The sequence below is a fragment of the Micropterus salmoides genome, unplaced genomic scaffold, assembly GCF_014851395.1.
Source record: "Micropterus salmoides isolate LMB-PRFRI ecotype aquatic unplaced genomic scaffold, ASM1485139v1 Ms_hic_scaffold_7, whole genome shotgun sequence".
Classification (NCBI taxonomy): Eukaryota; Metazoa; Chordata; class Actinopteri; order Centrarchiformes; family Centrarchidae; genus Micropterus; species Micropterus salmoides.
The window spans coordinates 7,867,787-7,895,158 of NW_024044459.1; the positions used below are offsets into that span (position 1 = coordinate 7,867,787).

At 38.2% G+C, this 27,372-nt stretch overlaps 2 protein-coding genes across 31 annotated transcripts; both read right to left on the reverse strand.

Annotated features, from left to right (window-relative positions):
- Window positions 1-6,546: 6,546 nt before the first annotated feature.
- Window positions 6,547-11,972, reverse strand: LOC119891853 (secreted acidic protein 1A-like). 30 transcript variants are annotated; one of them, XM_038703771.1, is made up of 17 exons: window positions 11,819-11,972; window positions 10,677-10,773; window positions 10,166-10,216; window positions 10,003-10,038; window positions 9,843-9,875; window positions 9,680-9,715; window positions 9,517-9,552; window positions 9,358-9,390; window positions 9,195-9,230; window positions 9,032-9,067; window positions 8,859-8,894; window positions 8,681-8,731; window positions 8,503-8,553; window positions 8,325-8,375; window positions 8,147-8,197; window positions 7,969-8,019; window positions 6,547-6,957 (listed from the first exon to the last, which is right to left on the reverse strand). In XM_038703771.1, the coding sequence occupies exons 2-17, from the start codon at window positions 10,735-10,737 to the stop codon at window positions 6,920-6,922; spliced, it is 687 nt and encodes a 228-aa protein (XP_038559699.1). In that variant the 5' UTR covers window positions 10,738-10,773; window positions 11,819-11,972; the 3' UTR covers window positions 6,547-6,919. The 30 variants fall into 30 exon arrangements, with proteins under 30 accessions (XP_038559699.1, XP_038559703.1, XP_038559700.1 ...); XM_038703775.1 differs by lacking the exon at window positions 10,003-10,038; XM_038703772.1 differs by lacking the exon at window positions 9,843-9,875.
- Window positions 11,973-19,555: 7,583 nt separating this feature from the next.
- On the reverse strand, window positions 19,556-26,558 carry LOC119891857 (lactose-binding lectin l-2-like). Its single transcript, XM_038703803.1, has 9 exons — window positions 26,456-26,558; window positions 25,520-25,616; window positions 22,835-22,885; window positions 22,499-22,543; window positions 22,240-22,352; window positions 21,991-22,119; window positions 20,585-20,654; window positions 20,123-20,176; window positions 19,556-19,957 (listed from the first exon to the last, which is right to left on the reverse strand). Exons 2-9 carry the CDS (start codon window positions 25,578-25,580, stop codon window positions 19,881-19,883), a joined length of 600 nt encoding a protein of 199 aa, XP_038559731.1. The 5' UTR covers window positions 25,581-25,616; window positions 26,456-26,558; the 3' UTR covers window positions 19,556-19,880.
- Window positions 26,559-27,372: the final 814 nt, after the last annotated feature.

Here is a 27,372-nt window from a genome sequence, read left to right on the forward strand (position 1 = left end):
ACCAAGTAGCTTACACCAGTGTTAATGTATAAGTCATTTCATTTACAGCTGACCTCTTTATACCACATTGTAATTATATTTGTATTGTATGTGAAACTACATGTTATATTGCACGACTTTGCCTATTGCCGTTGTAAATGAGAATTGTAATTCTCATTTGGCTCACCAGGTTAACATTTATGTTTACATTTACTCATTTGGCAGACGCTTTTATCCAAAGCGAATTATATTTGAGGAACAACATACAAGCATCAGCAAAGCATCAAATACAGCACGAGATCTACAACCGGCAATACATACAAGTAAGAGAACTAATAAATACTTGTAAGAGCTAACAGCACATATTGCATCAATGCGGTAAATACCTAGGGAAAGAAGTAAGCGTTAACAAAAGTGCAATCAACAAAAGATAATTGTAAGGGGATAGTAGAAGAAGAGCACAGTAAGTGCATGTTAGTGGTTAGGGGTAAGAGGTGTAATAAGAGATGTGTTTTCAAGAGCTTCTTGAAGTTACAGTGGGATGCCCCTGCTCTGATGGCATGTGGTAGCTCGTTCCACCATCGTGGTGATGAGAACAGCCGGGACAGGGATTGCTTTGTGTGTAGGGATGGCAAAGCCAGGCGGCATTCATTGGAGGAGCATAGTGGCCAAGAAGCAACATAAACTTGTATTATAGAGTTTAGGTAGATGGGTGCAGACCCAGTAGTACCTCTGTATGCGAGCTTTAGTGACTTGAATTTGAACGTTGAAAAGGACAGCTGGTCATCAATCATGACACCCAAGTTTCTCACCACCCTGGTTGGAGTGATGGTTGAGGAGTCAATTTGTAGTTTGATGTTGTGGTGAATAGATTGATTGGCTGGAATGACCAAGAGTTCCGTCTTAGAGATGTTGAAGGTGGCAAGCCTTCATCCATGCGGATATGTCCGAGAGACAGTCCGTGATCTGCGCTGAGATGCTGGGGTCATCGGATGAAAAGGATAGGTAAAGTTGCGTGCGATAGGTAAAGTGTAGCAGTGGTAAGAGAAGCCATGTGAGCGAATGATCGGCCCCAGTGAGATAGTGTAAACTGACAAGAGAAGGGGTCCTAACATTGAGCCTTGGGGCACCCCTATGGAGAGGCAGTGGGAGAAAGACCATTGTCCTTGCCACAAAACATTGTAGGAACGCCCCGAAAGGTAGAATTTGAACCACAGGAGTGCATTGCCCAAGTTGCCCATTGCTGAGAGTGCGGATAGCAGGATCCTGTGATTGACTGTGTCAAAGGCAGCTGATAGGTCACACAGGATAAGAACAGAGGATTGGGCTGCAGCTTTGACTGACCTTAAGTCGTTTCAGTAGACTGGCCAGACTGATATTGATCTAGGAGGTCATCATTCCGTGAGAGGAATTCTGAGACCTGTTTGAAGACTGCCAGTTCGATAGTTTGGGATAAAAATGGTAGAAGAGAAACTGGTCAATAGTTCTCAACTTGAGTTGGGTCGAGTGAGGGCTTTTTGAGAAAGGGTGGAACCCAATCCCTTTTGAAAGTGGTTGGGAAGGTTCCTGTAGCCAGAGAAGTATTTATCACGAGTGATTGCCGGGACCATGGTAGGAGATATGGCTTGGAGGAGACTCATAGGAATCAGGTCAAGTGGGCATGGAGTGAGATGGCTACGGGTCAGGAGTTCTGATACTTCGCTCTCCGTGAGAGGAGTAAACGAGGAGAGTGAAATGCTATTGACCTAGGAGGACAGAGGAATAGATGTAGTAGGACTGCTACATGTTAGCCTCGGCCTTTTGCGCCATTTCCCAAGGGAGATGAGGAGAGACATGTAAAAAGACTGCTACATGGTAGGTTTTCTTGGGCCGTGCCCACACAGTGGGAGCTGGCCAGAGCGGGAATAGGCCGGTTGATTTTGAGTGATAAAGAGTGATGTAGTGTTGTGCTGTTTTTGTAGGTCTGGTCGCGTTAAACTTGTAATTGCAATAACTAGGCCAATGCCTGGATGCAATATTGGAATCATTTCAACTGGCTTGTATTTATTTGCATTACATGGGGAAGGGACTAGAGTAACCATCACCACAACGTTCCATTCAAACACATGGTGTCACCATTTTTGTGTAAGTATGAAAATCTCACATTTTCCTTTACTGCATCTCCATTTACTCTGGAATGGTAACGGAAATAGGTTTACTGACAAAGGATTCATATTCCTTAAATGTTAATATTACGTCTGTTATTTTGGTATCTTCTGGCAGAAAAGGGATCTGGCGCTGAAGGAAGGAAGAATTCAGTTGTCGTTCTGAAATATAAAGCTCTTATAATTGGATAATTAAGCACCTGGAACGGGAAGAAGGTAATGTGTGTTTGAGTGACATCCACCATTGTGTCCCTGAGCAAGACACTTGCTCCAGACGTGTGCGACCTCTCACATGTATAGCAATTGTAAGTCGCTTTGGATAAAAGCGTCAGCTAAATGTCATGATCAGTTAGTTAATAATCGCTCAATTATCTTAAGTCAGTCTCATATGTCTGTGTTGACCGTCCTCGGTCTGGCAATTAGGCTGTTCTTTTGGGTCCGGACGTTGGTGGGAGCAGTGTAAGTTAGCTTGACGAATAAAGTTTAAAAAGAACTTTGTTGTTCTTGAATTAAACTAGTGTAACTTAACGGTCTGATAACTTTTAGCAAACAAAAGAAAAGAAAAGAAAACAAGTAAGTTGCTGGGAACGAGGCAAAAGTCGAGGTTGCAGCGCTCCGTGTGTGGCTTGAAATGAACAAAGAAACTTCGCTGCGCCAGGTTGAACTTCTTAGGGCGTTGCCGGGAGAGGGAGGACACTGGGCGTGTGCCGAAGTACAGTTGAAGAGAACAGGACAAGAGAGAGCGAAGGACAGCGTTTGTCGCTGTTGTTGTTTGTTGGGGCGTGGTTTCCAGAGGGCAGTCCTTTGTTCCCCCTGAGGGCTTGTTTCCGGTTTCCTGAGAAACTGTCTTTTCTTTAAACTTTTAATATGTCTATTCAAAAATCTATTTGCGCGTATTGTAATCAAATATCTTCCCACAATCAAACCTTAATTTTCAAACGGGTATACCGTTCTTAGTTTTAAGCATTTCATAAAAAGGAAAACAATTGTCAGTAGTTCAGCTTTAAGGTTAGCATTTCCTAGGAATCACATCGGCATTTCAGAACGATGGCATGTAATACTTTTTTTGTCCACTTGGGGGAGCTCTGGTTACATGAAGATAGCTTTGATTAATCCTAAAACAACCCTTTGCTCAGGATCTGGGGAATTTAATGATTTAACCCTTTAACGTCCTCTCAACCATTTGGAAGACATCATTTTTAGTCACTGTATCTCATTGAAAAATGTACTGAACTTATTTCAACCTGTTTAAACCATCTCTATCATTCGGTGTAGGTATGCTGTGCTAAAAAAATCCACTAGTTATCACTGTTTCTTTAAGCAGCATGCCTTACAGGAAGTTAAAATTGTCAAAATCACTGCAGACATGAAGAGTCTTTTTGGTGGAAATTTCAAAGGTTAGGATATTTTTTGACATATTATAGTTCCAGGGGAATTACTTAACAGCATTATGTAACTTGATGCAAAAAAAATAAGTCTAATATGGGTCAAATAATTTTCTAAAAATATGCTCTACCAAACGGTAGAGTTGGCACTTCATGGTAAAGGTTGGCTAAGCTAATGTAATACAAATTTACTGCCTGCTATGAAATTGAAAACTTTTGAACATTCATTATTGTTAACATGATATATATAATGTGTTTCCATTATATATGTTGAATTATTTCATAAATATGTCTTTATAATGGTGAAATCATGCTATACCAAAATAATAATAAAAAGATAATAAATGTACAGTTTTTATGGAATAAAAAACTTAAAAACAAAAACCAAATAACTATCTAGACAAAATAGACATGTATTGGTATTCACATTACTAGCATTATAAGAGTACATAGTTTGTAAGTGTGATTTCTCTTTTCTGTTTCACAAATAATAGATGGACACTAAAACATTTTATGGTGCAAGGCCACAGAATTTTCCAACCCCTATACCAGAAAATCCTCAAGACTCTGCCATTAATCTGAGTGATGATGATAATAACCAAAAGAGCCTCCTGATCATCAACATATCATAACATACCAATTTGTACTCTGCGCAAGGAGTTGGGGGATCCAATCAAAACTAGCCCCGAAGAGATCCACTATTTCCTGGCAGTACAACCTGTCATAGGTGTTTTCAACCAGCCACGGATGACTACTGGCACCGCCAGTCACATCTCAAGACGTAAAGAGATTCCATCCGTTACGCCAGATTATTAATTTTACTGATAATCAGCAAGACAAAGACAGTCCAGACCGGTTTTTGAAAGATGGCTCTTCATGCATTTTAATACCAACAATCTTTAGAAAACATCGTATAAAATGCAAAAGTTGTTGCAGAAATAAATCTTTTTACAGTCAACAGCAGAGAAGGCGACTTCAGCACTTCATCCCTTATTGCGTATCTAGGGTTTACAGTAGAGCTCATACCAAACTGTATGCACTACACAGTAACTTCATTGATTATTGAAAAACAGCCATACACTAAATCAAGTAAATACTGTATTTTGCAGTGATCTAGACATTGATACGTTGTCTCAGTATCTAAGTCTGTCTAAAAGGTTGAGAGTCCATACAAATGTGTTCTTCTGAAATACTCAAAGACCAGAAATACTATGTTGGTAATATTCAAAATGTTCAATAATCAATGAAGTTACTGTGTAGTGCTGTTTTGTATGAACTCCACTATAAACCCTGTATTCACAATTAGGAATGAAGTGCTGAAGTTGCCTTTTCTGCTGTTAACTGTCATTTTATATGATGTTTTCTAAAGTTTGTTGGTATTAAAATGCATATTTAAGTATTACCATGAAGAGCCATCTCAACCGTATGGTAGAGCAGTATATCAGAAAAACTATTGGGTCTGTTAAAATTTTTGGGGGGATTATTGTTGTTATTGCCCTAATAAAATAAAAAATGTAAAGAAATAATTTTTCCGTAATTTTTTCTTGGTGAGGACTTTAAAGGGTTAACATTAAATTTGAGCTGGAAATTTAATCGAGTATAGGATGACATTTCTTTATCATATCCTTTCTAAAGGAAATGTCATAAAGTGTTTTGAACAAAGCATTGGTTACAACATAAAATGAGGCAGGTGACCTTGCTGAAAATTAAAACACTGCAAAATTAACTTTAGATTCTTTTCAACAACAATATCAACAACAACATGGTAACATAACTACTCAAATGGAGTGGAGAGACCTAGTTAAGTAACTTAAAGATTATTTAATTAAACAAGGTAATACTTTTTACTTTTGAGGAGACAGTACTCTTTGTTTACACAAAGAGTTCAGGGCTGTCCTCTGGTGTCCTGGAGTTTCTCACCAATTTACAACTGTGTGTGAAGAGGAGAATATCCTTTGATTTGAGGTAATAAAACAAAGAGGGAGGTCAGTTGCCATGGGTAAGTGTGTGTGGGGGGGCAGTTTAAAGTTTCCTGCCCTCTCTTAAAAAGAGTTTTGATAGACTGTTTGTAATCTCTAGTTAGTGTTTCTTTGTCATTTTAACAGTCAGGCACCGAGCCTTATCTGGCTGTTTTATGGTCGAACTGCCCAGAAACAGCACTTAGGGAAAGCAAACCTTTCACCTCTTCCTTCGGGGTCTCTTCAGTCGTCTGTTGAGAGTTGATATACCCCCCCCCCCCTTTCTCTCAAACAGAGACAGAAGGAATTTTGAGTCCACACTGTTCACAACTACAATAAAAACAAGAAGTATAGCATGCGACCGATGACCTGAGCTGATACATCGCTGGAGTTCCATACCAGAGTGGAGACAGATACCAGAGTAAACTCAAGTTTATTACTCCAAAGTTTTATTTTTATTTGTTCTCTGATTCACTATCAAGTAAAGGTTTTGGTTTTGTGTTCTGTATTTTTCCGGTTTATTCTGGTTTATTCCATTTGTGTGTCTGAGTTATCTATTGACTCCCTGCCTCTGTCTTCTTGTTCTGTTTTTGTTTAAGTGTTGTCTGTTAGTTATGCATGTGTACTCTTTGTATTCTGTTACTTTTGTTCTAGCTACAGCGTCCAATCAATAACTGGCGTGTCGGCCAGTAAAAAGTTTTGATCCTTACATGTTTTGGCATCCTTTCAGCCTTTGTACCTGCATTTTTGGTAATTAAATCATTGCATCAAGCTCTGTGTCAGCTGTATGCATTTGGGTCTTTACCCTAGAACCAGCTGTGACAATTTCATGATTTAGGCAAGTTGTATGTTTCAGCAGTAGAAATATTTTGTCAACAGCCCTCCAAGTAACATGATGTCAGTCATGTTTCATGACTATGTCAAATTTCTAAAAATCAATCTTGTACCTTCTGATATATATCAGTGTATGTATATGTGTGTGTATATATATATATATACAATACCAAAAATGATGATATGTACAGTATTATTTAATGGTAATAGAGGTAGAATTCTTTGAGGTGATACTGACCATCCGCCTTTTTCAATGCTTAAGCTTTTTAATTTGCAAGAGACAAGAAAGAACAGGTTACTCTGCAGAATAAGGCTGTGCTAAAATCATTCATAACACATTCAGTTTGCTCTTATTCAAGACACAAGGCCTCAGGAACAATCCAGCTCCTGTTTATGTTTCTTGCCGCTTCATTCCTTAAGTAGCGTTACAGCGACAGAAAAAGAAAGGTGTAATATGAGATAATGATGCTACAGGTTATACATGAGACTTATAGCATGAAAACACATCGACCAGGTGTTTGTGCTTTGTACAGCTCGACCATGCCTCTGTTTCAGCCCAGGAATCACATCAGAATACCGCTGCAGACTGATTGGAGACAAGCATCACACTGCGTTTCATTTAATCTGTCTCAGGTTTGGCATCTGCATCTGGATCAGCTGGACAATTTAACACATCAGTTACTGATAAAACAAGAATTTCCCCGTGCACAGCAACAACAATAAGGTGCTGACAGATAGCAGCATGAGGCTACAACACAAGCTACCACACACTGATCAGACTTTCCTGCATTTATTGTGAGCAACATGTTTCGCCCAGTGCTTCTTCAGGCTCCTGTGGCGGTTTTGGAGGGGAGCCAACAGGGGCCGGTGCCCCTGTAACAATAGTCTACAATAATCCTAGTAATATATCTTCCTTGCCTGTAGTTCCTACCTCTGTCATGTAATGTATGTAGGCCAAACTAATCTTAAATTGAGAGTGGCAGAGCATAAGGCAACCATTAGAAATGGGAATATGGATTATGCCATTGCTAGACATTATAAAGAGAATGGTTCGGGTACTTCCCTTAAATTTACTGGCATTGAAAGATTGTGTCCTAATCCAAGAGGGGGTAACATGATTAACCAACTTTTAAGAAGGGAAGCTTTTTGGATTCATGAATTGAACACAATTGAGCCTCATGGACTTAATGTGACACTAGATTTTAGCTCATCCCTGTGATGAAGATGATGATGATATGTTTCTCTTAGGTCCATCTTACCTTCAGGGAAAGTTGAGATATTGGGTTTCCCGTCTTCCCCTTTCGGTGTACATGACAGAGGTAGGAACTACAGGCTATTTATGAGTTCCTGTAATGATGTAATGCTTGTGACTTATGTATGTTTAGTTTAATAGATATATATTGATGTTTTTTGATCTGTTTGGAGACTAATCACATTTTTGCTCATGTATTATAATATTTTGTATATGATGTTGATTTTATAAATGTATATACACCAGACAAATGTCATAGAAAAAATGGAACGTACTGGTCACATGACCTAGACAGTGTCTACTTAGCACACATCTGAGAAGAATCAACGAGCGAAACACGTTGCATACAATAAATGCAGTAAAGTCAGATCATTGTGCGGTAGCTTGTTTTTGATTTTTCATATTTTCACACTCACTTCCTTCTGTAGATTCCTCTTTCCCAGAATCATCATCTGCATCTTCATCAGCTGGACAATTTAACATAGCAGTTACTGACTTGGTACATCTGCTCTTTTATTTATTTAGTTATTTCATTGTGTTTATATTCACGTCTCAAACTGACTTCATTACAAATCTGAACAAATACACACTCACTTCCTTCTGTAGATTCATCTGTCCCAGAATCATCATCTGCATCTTCATCAGCTGGACAATTTAACATAACAGTTACTGACTTGGTACATCTGCTCTTTTATTTATTTAGTTATTTCATTGTGTTTATATCCACGTCTCAATCTGACTTCATTACAAATATGAACAAATACACACTCACTTCCTTCTGTAGATTCCTCTGTCCCAGAATCATCATCTGCATCTTCATCAGCTGGACAATTTAACATAGCAGTTACTGACTTGGTACATCTGCTCTTTTATTTATTTAGTTATTTCATTGTGTTTATATTCACGTCTCAAACTGACTTCATTACAAATCTGAACAAATACACACTCACTTCCTTCTGTAGATTCATCTGTCCCAGAATCATCATCTGCATCTTCATCAGCTGGACAATTTAACATAACAGTTACTGACTTGGTACATCTGCTCTTTTATTTATTTAGTTATTTCATTGTGTTTATATTCACGTCTCAAACTGACTTCATTACAAATCTGAACAAATACACACTCACTTCCTTCTGTAGATTCATCTGTCCCAGAATCATCATCTGCATCTGCATCAGCTGGACAATTTAACATAACAGTTACTGACTTGGTACATCTGCTCTTTTATTTATATATTTATTTCATTGTGTTTATATTCATGTCTAAAACGGACTTTATTACAAATCTGAAGAAATACACACTCACTTCGTTCTGTTGTCCAATCATCAAAATAATCACCATCTGTATAAGATAGACAATTTAACATAGCAGTTATTGATCTGGAACATCTGCTGTTTCAATTATTTGTGTTATTTCACTGTGTTTTTATAAAAGTTTCAAACAGGCTTCATTACAAATCTGAAGAAATACACACTCACATATTACTGTAGTTTCCACTGGCATAGGATCAACAGCTGGACATTTTTACATCGCAGTTAGTGAACTGGGACATCTGCTGTTTTATTTATTTTGTTATTTCATTGTGTTTATATTAACATGCCAAATGGGCTTCATTACAAATCTGAAGAAATACACACTCACCTATTACCGTAGTTTCCACTGGCATAGGATCAACAGCTGGACATTTTTACATAGCAGTTAGTGAACTGGGACATCTGCTGTTTTAATTATTTTGTTATTTCATTGTGTTTATATTAACATGCCAAATGGGCTTCATTACAAATCTGAAGAAATACACACTCACCTATTACTGTAGTTTCCACTGGCTCAGGTTCAGCTGGACATTTTACATAGCAGTTAGTGAACTGGAACATCTGCTGTTTTATTTATTTTGTAATTTCATTGTGTTTATATTAAAGTGTCAAACGGACTTCATTACAAATCTGAAGAAATACACACTCACCTATTACCGTAGTTTCCACTGGCACAGGATCAACAGCTGGACATTTTTACATAGCAGTTAGTGAACTGGGACATCTGCTGTTTTAATTATTTTGTTATTTCATTGTGTTTATATTAACATGCCAAATGGGCTTCATTACAAATCTGAAGAAATACACACTCACCTATTACCGTAGTTTCCACTGGCATAGGATCAACAGCTGGACATTTTTACATAGCAGTTAGTGAACTGGGACATCTGCTGTTTTAATTATTTTGTTATTTCATTGTGTTTATATTAACATGCCAAATGGGCTTCATTACAAATCTGAAGAAATACACACTCACCTATTACTGTAGTTTCCACTGGCTCAGGTTCAGCTGGACATTTTTACATAGCAGTTAGTGAACTGGAACATCTGCTGTTTTATTTATTTTGTAATTTCATTGTGTTTATATTAAAGTGTCAAACGGACTTCATTACAAATCTGAAGAAATACACACTCACCTATTACCGTAGTTTCCACTGGCACAGGATCAACAGCTGGACATTTTTACATAGCAGTTAGTGAACTGGGACATCTGCTGTTTTAATTATTTTGTTATTTCATTGTGTTTATATTAACATGCCAAATGGGCTTCATTACAAATCTGAAGAAATACACACTCACCTATTACTGTAGTTTCCACTGGCTCAGGTTGGTCCTCTGTTTGTGGAAGAGCTGGATAGACAGTTTGACACATCAGTGAGCAGTGGTGGAAGAAGAACTTATAGCCTTTACTTAAAGGAATAGTTCAACATTTTGGGAAATAATCTTATTTACAGAGAGATTGATGGAAAGATGGAAACTACTCTCATCTCATCCAACTGTTTAAAGCAGGCAGCTGTTTGTTTAGCTTAGCTGCAAACAAGGAAACAGATTGTCCCAGCTTGTCTGGCACATGACCCTTGTTATACAGCATATTTTAGTTTTTATACTCCTGGCTACTGCTGTAGCTTCATATTAAGCAGACACGAAAGTGATATCAATCTTCTCATCTAACTCTCAGCAACAAAGCGAAAAAGTGTATTTCTGAAAATGTCAAACTTTTCCTTTTAGTAAGTAATAATAAAATATAAAATACTCTGTTACAAATAAAAATTAAGTAAATGCAACTCCACCACTGCCAGTAAATACTCACGGGTAGCTCGGGTCAGCACCATCATGGCACACACAAACAAAGTCACAGTGAGCATCTTCATGGTGGAGATGTTGCAGATATGAAATATGATGATGACCTTTGATTAAAAGAGACAGGCATGTTACTAATATCAACATTTTGTGCCTTGTACACTACTGTTGAGAAGCTAACTAATGCACCAACATGATTAGCCTCTGACGTCCTATCTCTCAGCGTGTGTAATGAGTTATTGTTTTCTAGTGAAAAAAGCCTTTTCAAAAGTTTTCAGTTGATTGGAAATGGATGGAAACTGCAGTTGTTAAGGCCCTTCAAAAGAAGGGAAACCTGAACCAATATAATTGCAGACCTGTCTCTAATCTTTTCTTTGTTGGAAAGATTATTGAGAAAGCTGTTTTGAACTTTTTAAATAGCCTATAAACGGTCTATTGGAGAGATTTCAGTGTAGCTTCAGATCACCGCACCATGACTGCACTGATAAAGGTGTTAAATGATATTTGCCTGAATACTGAAATATTAGTTGCTGCTTCATCTTTGTGCAGCCTTTGATAACGTGGGTCATAAAATCCTTCTTGACAGACTGAAACAGTGGGTGGGATTATCTGACACAGCCCTTAGTTGGTTCAAATCATATCTTGAAGGCAGAAGCTATGTTCACCATTAGACTCACTCCATAAATGTTTAGAGCAAGTAGCTGAATGCAATTACAGTACATTTCCTTGAATTGATGTGTGTTTTAATAAGCTCAGATCTCAGCTTCTGCAGACACATGAAGGCAAAATTAAATCATCTTCATCAAAAATAGCAAGAATAAGTCCACATAAGAGTTAGAGAAACTAATTAAAGAAGAACGCTGCTGCCAGAGTTCAAATGAAAAACAACAGAATGGCGCTCCTGTTCTTAATCTTCAAACTGGCTTCAAGTTACAGGCTAGAACATATTTTAATGTGTTGCTGCTAGTTTATAAATCACTCAATAATCTGATCTGATCTCCTTGAATAATATAATCCCAGTAGGGCACTTAGATCTTAACAAAGCAGTCAGCTGGTAGAACCTAACATGGTGAAGCTGATTTTAACTGATGCTGCACACAGATGGACCCAACAAAAATTAAAACATCTGTGATAAAATATGAAAAAACTGACCTGCTGTCGAATGATCTTCAGCCGTCCTGTGTGGAGCTGCTGAACAAAACAAAGACCAGCTCTTATATACAGTTACAGTCAAACTTTTATCTGTGTTGCAATGAAAAGTCCCTGGTATTTATCTAGGGATTGTAATGCTCAACAACGCCCTGCTTCACTTTGATGTATTGCTCATGGTTTACCTGACAGCAGCCAAACACAGTCAGTGTAAGCATTAATGTTGCCTAAAAGAAAACATTTACTCAGTACTTTCAAAATAAAACGTTATTCATATGTTTCTGTTGAAGTGAGACTGAGCAGCTAATCAGCCGTGACATCTGTGAACACTTGGTTCATGAGACGTGAAGATACACAAGATCAAGGCCAGAAGATTTTTAACAGTATTTAAAAGGAAATTAAAGAATTAAACACTTAATTTCCTGCATTCTGGAGACATTTTCTGCTCAATTGTATGGTGGAAATGTCTTTATTTATACAAAGGGATACAAAACAAAACACATTCAGCTGGCAATTGGCAATTCATAAATATAAAAATATAACTATATATTGCAGTAATGAGCAGCTTTTTTCAGCTTAAGTTACTTTTACTTTTACATTTGGACAATGCACATTTGTTTCTAGTTAAAATTGTGCAAACAAACCTTTCTCAAAGCAGTTTCATTTGTTAATATTTCTTGGTGCAAGTAATCTTTCAGAACATTTGTAACTAATGCTTTCAAAAAGTGATGGGAACAAAATCAGCCATTTCAAAATGTGGTAGGGACGTCCCCAGTGTAAATGACGCCTATGTGTGCGAGTTGTTGTAAAAAGAAAGAAAAATACTGATGACAGTGTTTTGATGAGGATAGTGTATAGCAAACATGGATCTGATATACATTTACAGTAAACAATAATGAATAGTTCATTAGAACTCCAGAGACACCAGTATCACACACACACTTTAATGCAAGGTTATTGTGGCTTCACATTCAATCCTATTGTGTAATGTGACAGTGGATCAGTCATAGCAACCATGGATCCACTGATATTCACAACAATAATTCAACTATGCTCGCCACCGCAGAGCAGCACACTTATTCAGAAGCTGTGTTCATTCACTTGTTCACTGTCCGAGTTGAGTTTAAATAGAGAAGCTCAAACGCAGTGTAATGTAAACGCAAAAATTCTCCTGAAGCAAACATCTTGAAGATTTAAATCATTGAGATACATTAACCCTGCATTCTACTAATAGCATAAACACACAAGACCTGAAGGTAAAGTTAATAGTAATCCACATTCACAAACCTTGATAACATTACTGCCGGATAAAGAAACACTCTAAGGTCTCCATTGTCTGAAATGAATGTATTTAAGAACATTACTGGCCATAAACAAAAAATACAAATTGTAATTGAAATGGAAAACCACTTTTAGTGCAACAAATTAAGAAGCCAAATAAATCAACTTCTTAAGTGTAGAGGATATTGTTTGACCAATCTGGATGTGTATGATTTCACTGGTGCATATTTTTGAGGAATCATATTCTATACCCCATCTGGCCTGAGAATACCTTGGAATCTCACTGTAGGACATCCTGGCCACCTTGCTTGGCCTGCTGCCACTGCTATGTTGACACGGATAAGCAGCTGAAAATAGACGCAATAATTCATCCACCCATAATCAATGTTTATCTAATGACAGTGTTTGATCTCTGCAAGATAAATACTGGCTTATACAACAAAAGTTACACACCTATGTGCACACCATTTTTTGTTTCAGGTATGTAATTCTAGAAATATTAGTAAAAGGATTCATATTAAAAGTTATTAATTATCCTTAAAAAATACGGGGCACCACTCTGGAGTCACGGACCTATAACCAGACCTCAAAAGTCTCAAAAGGGGTGTTTACCAATAAATTGTTAATAATGAAACATCATCTATTAATTATAGGCCAACAGTGAACGGAGAGTCCGTACACTGGCTGTTTCAACCAATCAATATTACAAAATGATTCACTGAAACCACAAACAACGGTGTCTTAAAAGTAGGCTATAAGGTAAATATAGTTTGGGAGTATTTTATTTATAGCTCTGTGAATTGGAGAGTGTTGTGTGATCACGTGAAACAAAAGCATCCCGGAGTACTTTGTCAAGATGGAAACAGCAGCACTTTTGGTCTCCACACTAGCATGGTACATTAGAATTATCAGCACGAGGAGCGTGTTTAAGATTTTAGGCCTTCCTTCCTTTATGTATTCCATTGTCTAATTATGTCATCATTGTCTCCATGTTAACAGTAATTTTTACACTGCTGCTCTCATGGTAAGGTAATGCTGCAGCCTGTGTCATTTAATGTTCTCATTTTTCAGTTTATTTAACGGCCACATCTGAGTGAGAAAACAGCCAAAACTAATATTACAGACTAATTATAATGTGACTGTTGTTACAGTCTGCGTGTTATAGTCTGTAATTTGTTATTTTCTTTGCCCCACATTGATAGAAATACATTTGTACAATAGGATGATTGAATTAACCATTGAATTATTAATGAGACCTATTTTTGATATTTATTTTGGATAAATTGTTATATTAATAGAATAATAAAAAAAAAGTAGAATACTAATCAAAAATAAATCATTGTAATCGATAATTATCAATTATCGTAATTGATTAATCAATTTGAAAAATAATCATTAGGTGCAGCTTTAAATTAAAATAAACCACTATCTAATCTAAGTCAAACAACAAACATACAACAAGGGCAGTTAGCAATGGTTAGCAACAATAAATATGCAATGTCCAGTCACACTTTAAAAATAAAACATTAACTTTGCAAAACATTGTTATTTGAACAACATAGCAATTTGGTTAGGTTTACGCATCAAAAGTACTTGGTTAGGGTTGGCTAAAGATCATGGTTTCAGTTAAAATAATACTTCAGTTAACTTATGTAATTTGACTTTTTGTTTCACACGGGACATGGCTCCTGGTTGTAAGTCTGGTTACTAGCCCTCTGTCCACCCCAACCACCTCTTTACTGTTTTATCTGTTTAATATTACTGTATATACTTACCTTTACAAAAGTGACGCTACAGGGCTTCGTCGGCGGTTCAATCCTGGCTCCCCCAGGCTGCATTTCGAAGTGTCCTTGGGCAAGATACTGAACCCTGAATTGCCCCTGCCGGCTTTTCCGCCGGTGTGTGAATGAATGAAAAGACTAGAAAGGCAAGTATGGAGCATTTACATTACATTACATTTACATCCCCAGTTACAAACTGACACGACGGGTCCTGACCATACGTCCATATGTGAGGATAACAAAATCACTCAATAAGCTTAGTTTTCATAGTGGATTACAATATAACTACCACACTGCCACACACAGCATACACACTGAGTTGTACTCAGGTGGTGGGTGCTGGATTTGGTTTGGACAGTGTACCATTGTTTTCTCCACACGTGAAAATAATACTCAAGAGCACCACCAGTAAACGTTCCGACCTGTGTTGTAATACCATAAACACACAAATGAAGTTAATTTGTTGACTTAGGTTTGGGAGCGGGGCCACGCCTCAACCACACCTTCAATCACCTGTCAAGGCTACATATACCGCTCCGCTCAGCCTGAACCGCTTGTTTCAGATTGCTCGATGCAAGTCAGACAACGATCTACGCTCAACAGCACACATTTAACAGCACGCTTGTTTCAGATCGCTTGATCCACCCTCCCTTTTTCTTCCTTTCATCCATTCATCCCTACACACATCCACTCATCCTGTCTTCCCTCATCCCTTCATCCCATCATCCCATCATCCCATCATCCCCCATCCCTGCTCCCTTCTTCCCCTCATCCCTTGCTATTCAATCAGGGCACAGCTCTCTCACGTCTCATCTAGATACTGGCTTGAAATAAGCTTGGGCGAAAACACTTCTGAGACAGAACCCCCACACTGAGTCTCTCTGCCCGGTCTTCTGTACACACTCTCAGATCAGCCAATCAGACGACATCCTTCTTCCACCATCACCCTTCCCCTCTATATGCATTAATCCATCCTCCATAATCATGCATTCCATATTTGCATGTACCTCTAAATCACACATTGCTGTGGCGTGGTCCTTGCTAGTGAAAGGGGTATTTACTGATGACATTCACTTTAGCTGAACTCTATTTGCAATAAAAGCGGGGCACAGCGGTAGTCCTTTTCTCAATTTAATCATGGAGGGTTCTGTCTTCTTATGCAGTTAGGGAGTTTCATTTTGTATTGGACAATGATCTCTCCTTAGGATACAAAGTAAGGTAAAGAGAAAAGAAAACTGAGCATCTCATCCAGCGAGATAAGTCTGTATTCAGGAAACAAAAGATCAGTGTTGATCAATGTCCTCTGCAGCTCATTCCAATCATAGAGACTGTCCTTTAGTCCCTTGAGGCTTAGCCAATGGCAACTTTTGTTTATGTTCTGACTAGATAAAGTTGTTTTCAGTGTGTGTTTTCAATGTATTTAAATTCTGAATTTAAAGCCAGAATTCTGACTTTAATCAAAGTTCATTAACTCAAATACATTTTTCAAAAATGGCCCTTATCCTCTTCCATACAGTTTCAACTTTCTGTCACTGTTTTGGCATGGAGAGAAGGGGTGTGAGGGGAGGGGCAAGTAAAGCGTGGTTGCATATAATTTGTATATAATCTACAATTGTGCTTTTGTTCAGTTAACCACTGCATCACTGTTGGGACTACTCAAGTGGGAAGCTTCCGGTCTACAATATGAAGCCGATGCGGAAAGTCCCTGAAACCTGCATTCTATTGACTATCCAGCAGGGGGCAACTCTTCTGGTTGCAAGAAGAAGTCCGGCTCCATTAGAAATAATGGCAAAAATGACCCTACTTCTCAACTGAATAATTCCCTCAGTAAACACTTTCCTGATGAGTTTATGGTCTCAGTCACTAGTTTCAAGTCTTCTTCAATACAAAATGATGTTCATTTAGTAAATTATTAATTTTAAATAGACCACAAAGCAGAGTATGTTTCAGGGTGGGAATCTATGATTGACAAGTCGTACTCTCTGAACTGTGTAAATTTAACCAGCACCATTGAAAAAGGTTATTAGGAGTTGGCTGTTCACTTTCTCTGGTGAGTACATTTAGTTTTAAGACTGTTGTTCGCTAGACAAAGTTATCAGCCCTGTTAAAATGACAATTAACGTGAGTTACAGTTGCACCTAGCTAAGCAAGCTAGCTAGCTCCGCACATGGCCGTTAGCTCCGCCGTATCGTCACTTCCGGGCACTTCCTTGTTGCAAAAATGCGACATCAGACAAACTCGAGGCTTCAAAACGATCACAAACCAACTGGTGACGTCACAATACCTACGTCCATTTCTTATATACAGGTGCTGGTCATACAATTAGAATATCATCAAAAAGTTGATTTATTTCAGTAATTTATTTATTTTTTTTTCTGAGATACTGATTTTGGGATTTTCAGTAGTTGTCAGTTTTAATCATCACAATTAAATGAAATAAACATTTGAAATATATCAGTCTGTGTGGAATGAATGAATATAATATCCAAGTTTCACTTTTTGAATGGAATTACTGAAATAAATCAACTTTTTGATGATATTCTAATGTACAGTCTATGGACTACTACGTGAGAGTGACATTTATGTGTAGAGGGGCTACCTACATGGGGCTACGCTACTTTAGCTAAACAACGGCATAGGGACCGAGCATAAAAACTCATCAGTGTGGGAGAATTTTAGATTTACCAAGAATGACCAGGAGGTTGTTAAAGATGACGGACACCCAATCGCAAAACTTGACAAAAAAAGTTGTAGCTAAAGTTTCCAACACCTCAAATTTACTGCAACATCTATGAGATCAATACAATATAGTAAGACACTACGTAATAACTGAGTTAAAGAAAGAATTACTTTAGACTACCTCTGATACTGCTGCAGTTCAACCTACTGTTGCAGAATCCTTGGCAAAATGTGTCTTACGCTCCCTTTTTAAAACCAGCCCAAGAGTTGATTAAAGCTATGACCTGTTTCATCTCCAAAGACATGATGCCATTTCAGATTGTGTAAAAAGTTGGATTTCTTCATCTAATGAAAAAGGCAGTACGGTTCACTATTTGTCCTCAGAATGGCAACTCAAGTCCCACTAACTTGAGACACTGTGTTTTCAAGAAGACCACATGACAGTATAGCACTGAAAAAATGGAAAACCTGCTCCAGGACTGGAAGATAAAGATAGAGAGTCTGTCTGGAATTATAACAGAGTGCATGCAGAAAGCCATTTGAACATTTTCCTTGTGTTTGGTTTTCTTCATTTGGTCACAGTTTAAATCTGGCAATTTCCAAAGTCCTCAACATGCCAAGGGTGGAATCCCATGCCCACATTTGTTGCAAGGGATTTGTTAAAGTTGGAAACGGAAACAAGAGCTTCAAAAGAAGCAGGCAGACTTGAACATCCCTGAGCAGGCACTGACTCAAGATGTGGCCACCAGGAGGGGATACCACGTTTGAAATGATTTCCAGGTTCTTGGAGCAGCAGCAAGCCGTCTGTTGGGTACTAGCAGCAGAGAGAAGCACATGACATCTTATGCCTAAAGACAATGGCATCACTGTCCTGGAGGAAGTAAGCCAGCTTCTTTGCTTATCTGTGATTTCACTGAAGTCATGGCCTCAGAGAGAAAGGTCACACTTTCCTACTTGAAGTCAGCCTCCAGACGTGACCACACAAAGCACCTACATCACTACCAAGAGGAAAGAAGTGCCTATCTGGATTGTTACAGCGAATCACCAATGCTAGGAAGAACAGGTCAGCAGCAACAGTAAGTGCAATGCCATTAACCCTAGAAAAACTTCATACTGAGGTGAAAATGTACTTTATAAAATGTACCTTCCTACAATCATTGCAGATGCTTACCCACTGGCTTAGTGGAAGGCACAAAAGTGGCCAGAAAGTATGTGTGTATACAAGTTACAAACGTGCCTTCAGAAAGGGTGGTCAGTACAAATGGCCATATCCATATCCAAAACCGTCTCCTCAGCGGTCAAGACTGAGCTCTGAAAACGGGAACATGCTCACATTTCTGCACTATGATACAAACTGAAAGTTATAATAAATTATATGCAAACCACACTCTCCTTGCCCCTCCCTTCAGACCCCTCCTCTCCACGCCAAAAAAGGCCGAAAGTTGAAACTGTACAGAAGAGGATTAAGGCCACATGTGAAAAATGTATTTAAGTTCTGAGATTTTTGAGAATAATCTCAGAGCTCAAATATATTTTTCACGTGTGGCCTTAATCCTCTTCTGTAACACTGAAAATAACTGAGACTGAAAAAAAAATCTGACAGTAGGGGACAGTACTTAAATGATTTGTCCAACTCTTAGCATGTTTAAGAATCACTGAATCATTTCTCTGTATTTGTCACAGGTTTTGCATTAACAAATAAAATGCAGTATGTACAGTATGTGTTTTTGTGTATAATCATATTTAGTATATCATATTCTATTTGGAGCAATGTTTAATTTCTAAGCAATTAGTATCAAAACAATTAAAACTGGCTGAATAAATTGGTTAAGAAACATTGCTTTACAATATTGAATATTTTTAAATTTTTAGAATATACAATATTTATAATATTGTATTTAAAACTCAAACATAAAGGAAGGTATGTGAAGTTTGGATGTTGCAATTAATTCTATATCCTATATCAGACCTATTTTACACAGACTCACAGACCAGCTTGTTTCAATGATGATGCACTTTTAATTTTGAAAAAGTCAAGAAAGAACAAATAACTCTTCAGAATAAGGCTTTGCTAAAATAAATCTTTTCATAACACATTCAGTTTGCTCTTATTAAAGACACAAGGTCTCAGAAACAATCCAGCTCCTGTTTATGTCACCTGTCGCTTCATTCCTTAAGTAGCGTTACAGCGATAGAAAAGAGAGAAAGATGTCAAATGAGATAATGATCCTTCTGGTTATATATGAAATTGATAGCATGAAAACACATCGACCAGGAGTTTGTGCTTTGTACAGCTCGACCATGCCTCTGTTTCAGCCCAGGAATCACATCAGAATAACGCTGCAGACTGAGGGGAGACGAGCATCACACTGCGTTTCATTTAAGCATCCATGTGCATTTCCTGTAAGTACCAAAAACACAGGAGTCAGTAAACTCAGCACAAACTAAGACCTTAACCTGTCTAATGATGCATCACCATGTAGAAAGACATGTAGCTTCAGATATATATAGACCAATGCACTTTTATTTTGTTTTTGTTTCATTACAAATATGAAGAAATACACACCACTTTCTTCCGTAGTTTCTGCTGTCCTGAATTTGTAATCTGCATCTGTATCAGCTGGACAATTTAACACAGCAGTTATTGACTTGGGACATCTGCTCTCAGCCATTTCCGTGTTTTTGTAACAATAAACGGATTGCACCATCTTTGGCTGTGATTGAAAACTCTGCTTCTTTGTCCTCTCATGTTGGACTGAGGGCAGACTGGACACTACAATGACTCACTATTGCATATCAAGGCACAAGTGGGATTACAAAACAAGCTGGTTAGGTAACTTTAGTAGATATCAATCACTGAAACTCATGTTGGTTCACTTTTTTAACTAAACTTCTGACCAAATCTTCTTACACATTGTTCTTTAAACTGATTTTATAAAACCAAAGAATATTTGCCATGCAACACTTTTTATATTTGTCCAGAATCATTTATACCACTCTTACATAATGTCAAGTTGAATTGATTTACCTCCTACTTGCAAACAGTGGGGCGCATATGTTGCTCGCCCGTGAATCATACTCATGGGCCAATCAGGATCCTGTGAGGCAAAATAGAACAGAGTATTGTTAAGCTTAATATCAGTTCAGAGCAGTGGCGGTCTGGTCATCTGGAATACCGGGACAATTCCCACCGGGCCGGCCAACCTCCGGGCCAGTGGGACACCTTCCTTAGCTTTTACTCTCTTACTAATAATACTAAAAAGTTGGCAGAAGGTTGAGCGACACCGGCCAACCCCGCCTTCTCCCCAGACCTGTTGGTCAATTCCATATGAAGGTATACACAGACCTTAGCCCTGCCACTTCCATCTCACTCACACACACCACAGTGACACTGACAGCTGGAAAACGAGCTACAGTTAAAAACGTTCAGGGTCGGGCTAAAAAGTTCACAGACAAAAGAGTCAAAAGTCTTTGCTGAAATGCAAGTAAATGTAAAAAAGTAACCAACTCGTCCACAGTAGTAGTAGGCTAGTATTAGTACCAGGGCCACAGACGTTGTGTAATTTTATTTAGCTAAAAGAAGCATTTATTTGATTCTGATTGTTTTTGTCTTTTCATTCTATACATTAATGTTTTAGACATTTACATATGTTAAGTAGCTAATTTTATTTAATGTCTGCCATTGGTTGCATATAGCCTCTACACATTATAAAACTAATCAGTGCTTCCTCTCTCAAATTTATATTTTGTGTGGGAGAATGTGTCTTTAGTGATTTGCTAGATATGATGCTCATCGACAAGATTGCTGCCTCTTCACCTCTTACTAGACAATACATTGAAACTCATCAACAGGTGTAAACGGTGAGTAAAGCCACACAGTAACATTTGTTGTGTTGCCACTCATTCACTTGCTATGAAATAGTGGTGCCGCTGCTGTTTTTTTGAAGTTTTTCAAAATTTAGTAGTTTACCTTTAGTAGTTTATAATTTATATATTTTATTTATATTCAGGTTGATGATCGGTGCTGCTCTCTTAGGTTATTTTCTATGTTTGGAGAGGTGTTCACCCTGTTTTTTATTATGACTTAAAGCCAACCAGCTGACCCTGAGCAGCAGTTAGACAGTTCTCTGTCTCAGAGAGGATTGTGGAAATTTTAGTCTTCTAGTCTTCTTGTGATGTGAGGTAGTTCAATCATGCCAATTTCAGTATGTGTACTGCCATAGTGATCAATGGCTGTGATGCTGCTAGGTGGTTTATTAGAGGCTGGACCTGTTTTAAAGTGTGTGAATTAGCAGGGCGGTGGAGTATACGGTGCACCGTTCTGATGGCCTGGCTGGATCAAAGTCCAGGGCCATTTTTTATTCCCAGTTCGTCCCTGATTCAGAGAATATTGTTTAAAAAATGTCAGACCTTGTGTATTGATAAATGATATACCTCAGAAGTATTACAGGCTCCAACCCAAATTTGCCCATTCTTATGACCGGCAGTCTTCATCACATCATAAATGTCATCCAAAGTCTCAATGACATTTGCAAGGGTTCCCATCCCGGACTGGCAGTTTCGCTAGTGGAGATAAACAGACAGAGTGATGTCCGCAAGGAAAACAATAGTAAGAGGACATTGAAAGAAGATGCCAGTTAGCCCAATGTTCAAGTAAATGTGCTCTGAAATCATCCAGTTTACCTCCGCTTCAGTCCAAGTCAAGTGTTCTGCAACGTAGCGGAGACAACACACTCCAGTTCTGCACATAGTCCAACCATCAGAACAAGACAGTTCATAGCCGTCATGGTTGTCATCTGAAGACAAATAAATTAGAGAGAGAGATCTATTAAGTCTCCAGGGGAGCTGCACGACTATCTAGGTGCAGGTTCTCTGTGTTTGCAGGAGAACATTTAGACAAAGAGTGTTGCATTTTTCTAAAAGTGCATATATACACACCAACCTGGTTCTTTTGGACCTGTTGTCCAGCTGTCTGCATCTGTAGTAGCTGGACAATTTAACATAGCAGTTATTGAACTGGGAAATATGCCCTTTTATTTTTATTTATTTTTATTTATATATTGTTATTTAATTTCTGTATATATTAATGTCTTAAACAGGTTTCATTACAAATATGAAGAAATACACACATATTACTGTAGTTTCTACTGGCTCAGGTTCAACAACCGGACAATTTTACATAGCAGTTAGTGAACTAGGACATCTGCTGGTTTATTTATTTTGTTATTTCATTGTGTTTAACAGTTTTCATTGAAAATATTAAGAAATATACACTCACATTCTACTGTAGTTTCCACTGGCTCAGGTTGGTCCTCTGCTTGTGGAAGAGCTGAATGGTGAGTAGTGGTGGAAGAAGAACCTTTACTTGAAGCAATATTTTGACATTATGAGAAATACACTTATTTACAGAGTTAGATCAAAGAAGGAAACTACTCCCATGTCTGTCCGTTTAAATCTGGCTGCTGTTTGCCTAGCTGAGCTGCAAACAGGGAGCCCCAGACAATCCGGCTGCTGCTGTATCACCTGCTGCATTTTTATTAACCTCAGGTTACTAACCTATTTTGGATTCAGCGCATCTTTGCTTGGGACTTGTTGTATGAAGTTTTAAAGTCAAAGCTTATGAGGAATGGCACAGCAGCTGCAGGTGTTTGTTGTCCTCTCTCACGTCCAGCTGATACTACATGTTATGTAGGCAGGTTATAAGTAGTGGAGGGAGGGGAATAACAGTAAGCTCAGACATCTATGTTAAACATTGTTCACGAGCCCCGCACCTCAAGTCTGAAGTCTGTTGAGGACAAGTCTCAAGTCGAGTCTGAATTCACGGTGTGTGCGACTTAAGTCGGACTTGAGTCCGAGTCTCAAACTTGAGTCCCCATCTCTGATGTGAGCACAGCTAAATGTATTTGATGATAACAAAATGGTTAGTGAGCTAGACTGAATATTATAAATGAGATTGTTGCCACACTTTATACCAGACTGCAGTAACTAACATTACAGTATTGAATGGGTCTTCCTCTGTGTTGTTGCATAATGGTATACTGTATTTTGTGGGTCACGTACACTGGGGCCAAAAAGTATTTAGTCAGCCACTGATTGTGCAAGTTCTCCTACTTAGAAAGATGAAAGAGGTCTGAATTTCCATCATAGGTACACTTCAACTATGAGAGACAAAATGAGAAAAAAAAAAACCAGGAAATCACATTGTAGGATTTTTAAAGAATTTATTTGTAAATTATGGTGGAAAATACGTATTTGGTCACCCACAAACAAGCAAGATTTCTGGCTCTCACAGACCTGTAACTTCTTTAAGAAGCTCTTCTGTCCTCCACTCGTTACCTGTATTAATGACACCTGTCCACAGCCTCAAACAGTCAGACTCCAAACTCAAACTCTGATGAATGACCGGCAGAGAGCGGGGACCAAAGTAACAAAGGCTACCATCAGTAACACACTACACCGAGAGGGGCTCAAATCCTGCAGTGCCAGGCGTGTCCCCCTGCTTAAGCCAGTACATGTCCAGGCCTGTCTGAAGTTTGCCAGAGAGCATATGGATGATTCAGAAGAGGATTGGGAGAATATCATGTGGTCAGATGAAACCAAAATAGAAATTTTTGGTTAAAAACTCAACTCGTCATGTTTGGAGGAAGAAAAAATGCAGAGTTGCATCCCAAGAATACCATCACTACTGTGAAACATGTTGGAGGAAACATCATGCTTTGGGGCTGTTTTCTGCAAAGGGGACAGGAAAACTGACCCGTGTTAAGGGAAGAATGAACAGGGCTATGTATCGTGAGATTTTAAGTCAAAACCTCCTTCCTTGAAGATGGAACGTGGCTGGGTCTTCCAGCATAACAATGATCCCAAAAGGAGTGGCTCCGTTAAAAAGCATTTCAAGGTCCTGGAGTGGCCTAGCCAGTCTCCAGACCTCAACCCCATAGAAAATTTGTGGAGGGAGTTGAAAGTCCGTGTTGCCCAGCGACAGTCCCAAAACATCATTGCTCTAGAGGAGATCTGCATGGAGGAATGGGCCAAAATACCAGCTACAGTGTGTGCAAACCTGGTGAAGACTTAGAGGAAACGTTTGACCTCTGTCATTGCCAACAAAGGTTATGTTACAAAGTATTGACTTAAACTTTTTTAATGACCAAATACTTATTTTCCACCATAATTTACAAATAAATTCTTTAAAAATCCTACAATGTGATTTCTCATTGTCTCTCATAGCTGAAGTGTACCTGTGATGAATATTACAGCCCTTTCTCATCTTTCTAAGTAGGAGAACTTGCACAATCAGTGGCTGACTAAATACTTTTTGTAATAATGTGGAGAGTGATACAACTCTGCATCGAAAAACGTTAGCAAGTGCTAGGTGTTGGCCAGCAAGATAACATGATTCTCTCTGTGACTGCAGCCTTTCAGATGTTGACAGGTGTGTGCTTCATTTCTATAAAGCCTCTTTAAGTAAAAGTACAGTATAATCAGCAAACTGCACATGAAGGCTGTAGGCTAATATAATCTATTATTGGATTATTATTATTATTATTGATGATTTCATGTTAAGGCAACAGTTAAAATCTGAGAGAGGCTGAAATGCACCACTCCCTGTGTGTCCAAATAATTTTTTATTCTTAGTGTTTCGTAATGTGTTGAGAAAATTCTCGTACTTCTTCTGTACGAACAGTGTTTTTTCTCTTAGCTCATGAACAGTTTAATCTTTGGAGATACATGGTTTTCAGAGGACAGGGACGAGACTTAATTGGTTGATCATATGTTTTAAAATCTTCCTCTGTAAAGTAAGCAGTAACTATAAAGTCAAAAGTAAAATTTTTCACTCTGCAATTTGGTAAATTAGAAGCAGAAAATGGAAACACTAAAGTAAATAGCATATAAACCTACTTTAAAAAATGTTCTCATGTTCAGTACTGTAGTAAATGCCAATCCAGCCCTGCCAGTAAATACTCACGGGTAGCTCGGGTCAGCACCATCATGGTGCACACTAAGAAAGTCACAGTGAGCATCTTCATGGTAGAGATGTTGCAGATATGAAAGTTGATGATGACCTTTCATTAAGAGAGACAGACATGTTACTAATATCAACATTCATCGTGCCTTGTTCACTACTGTTGAGAAGCTAACTAATGTACCAAAATGATTAGCGTTCTCGTTGGCCTATCATAGAGGCCAGTGAGAACACTGTTTTGATTCAAATGAATAACTTTTTAAATATAAATGGCCTTTTGGACAGAAATCAGTGTAGCTTCAGATCACAGCACTGAGACTGCACTGATAGGGTGTTGAATGATATTCGAGTGAACACTGATTCAGCTGAAACATGTTGCAGCTTCATCTTAGTGCAGATTTTGAAACTTTGGCCATAAAGTCCTTCTTGACAGACTGGAACAGGGGTCGGAATTATCAGACAAAGTCCTCAGCTAGTTCAGATGATGTCTTGAAGGCAGAAGCTATGTTGTACACCATGACATGTGGAAGCCCCAGGTTTCGATTCTTGAGCCGCTATTATTCACCGTGTACATGCCCCTTCTAGGTCACATCATACATGACAAAAATAACAACAATGCTTATCACCAAGTGATGTTGGTCCCCTGGGAACACTCTGTCAGTGCTAAGAGCAATTACATTTCCTTCAGTTAAATAAAGGCAAGACAAAAATCCTTGTATTTGTTAAGAACGAGTACTTTTTAAAGCCTTGATTTCCAGCAGGATGAACAATTGTAAAGCTCTCTTATTTGGTTCAACTAAAAGACAACTTCAGCTCATCCAGAACCAAGAGAACTCAACATGTTACTCCTGTTTTTAATCTTTACACTGGCCTCAAGTTGCTTGTATGTATGTAAAGCACTTTGATTTGCCTCTATGATTGAAATGTAAAAAAACTGACCTGCTGCAGAATGATGTTCTGATAATTCTTTTCAGTACCAGTGAGTATCTTCAGCCGTCCTGTGTGGAGCTGCTGAACAAGACAAAGATCTGCTCTTATATAAAGTTAAAGTCACACCTTTTTATTTGTGTTCCAATGAAAAGCCATTCAGTTTCCCTGGTATTTCTCTAGTCAAAGTTGATCATTGTACAACTTAAACACTCAAAGTAAACACTGATGTCTCCTAAGAGCAAACAGGGCTGAGCAATTAAACAATAATGATAATTATTGCTATATTGTTTTCCTCAATAACAATTTAACAAATGTTCAATAAATGTATGATTTAATTCATTTGGATCACACATGAATAAGCACTTAATTTTTCTATAAAGATGTTTATATCTTGTTGTGGAAAAAGATTTTTATCATAATTGTTTTTGAATGTTCTACCTTATATTTGTTAAGTGATTGACTCTTTGACAATTGTTTCTCATATTCTGACCATAAAGAATAGTTTAAAACCACAATCAACCACCTGGCCTCTTCAACTTTCACTCAGGAGCAAAAATCAGCCTTTAAACTTGAAAGAAATAATGATTTGACATTTATTGTGATAATTATTGATATCAAATGATATGAAAATGTTTATCATGATAACATTTTTTGCCATATTGCCCAGCCCTAAGTGAGACGCATAGACTGTATAAAACAATAGATGTAGTGTCCATGATGTCACCCATTGGTTTCTGAAGAGCCGTTTTGAAGCTGTTTTTGGCAGAGCTGGCCGTCGCCATCTTGGTAGCGCGTCACTGTGCGTCAATCGCGTATAACCAAAAATGGTCAAAGAGGCGTGTCATGGGTGGAGCTGAGGTAACTGCTTGCTGAAACCATGCCCGCCTAGTTTGACGTGACCCAGTTAGCTCAGGGAGCTAATGCCA

Bases quoted from the DNA above. Each gene is read 5' to 3' on its own strand.
- LOC119891857 (XM_038703803.1), bottom strand. From the start codon at position 25,580: ATGAAGATGCTCACTGTGACTTTCTTAGTGTGCACCATGATGGTGCTG. The intron at 22,544-22,834 runs GTGAGTGTATAT...TAAATTGTCCAG, and splicing joins AGTGGAAACTACAGTAGAAT to CTACTACAGATGCAGACAGC. The intron at 22,353-22,498 runs GTTGGTGTGTAT...ATTTGTCTTCAG, and splicing joins AACAGGTCCAAAAGAACCAG to ATGACAACCATGACGGCTAT.
- LOC119891853 (XM_038703771.1), bottom strand. From the start codon at position 10,737: ATGAAGATGCTCACTGTGACTTTGTTTGTGTGTGCCATGATGGTGCTG. The intron at 9,876-10,002 runs GTGAGTGTGTAT...AAAAATGTCCAG, and splicing joins AGTGGAAACTACGGTAATAG to CTGAACCTGAGCCAGTGGAA. The intron at 8,376-8,502 runs GTGAGTGTGTAT...TAAATTGTCCAG, and splicing joins AGATGAATCTACAGAAGGAA to CTGATGAAGATGCAGATGAT.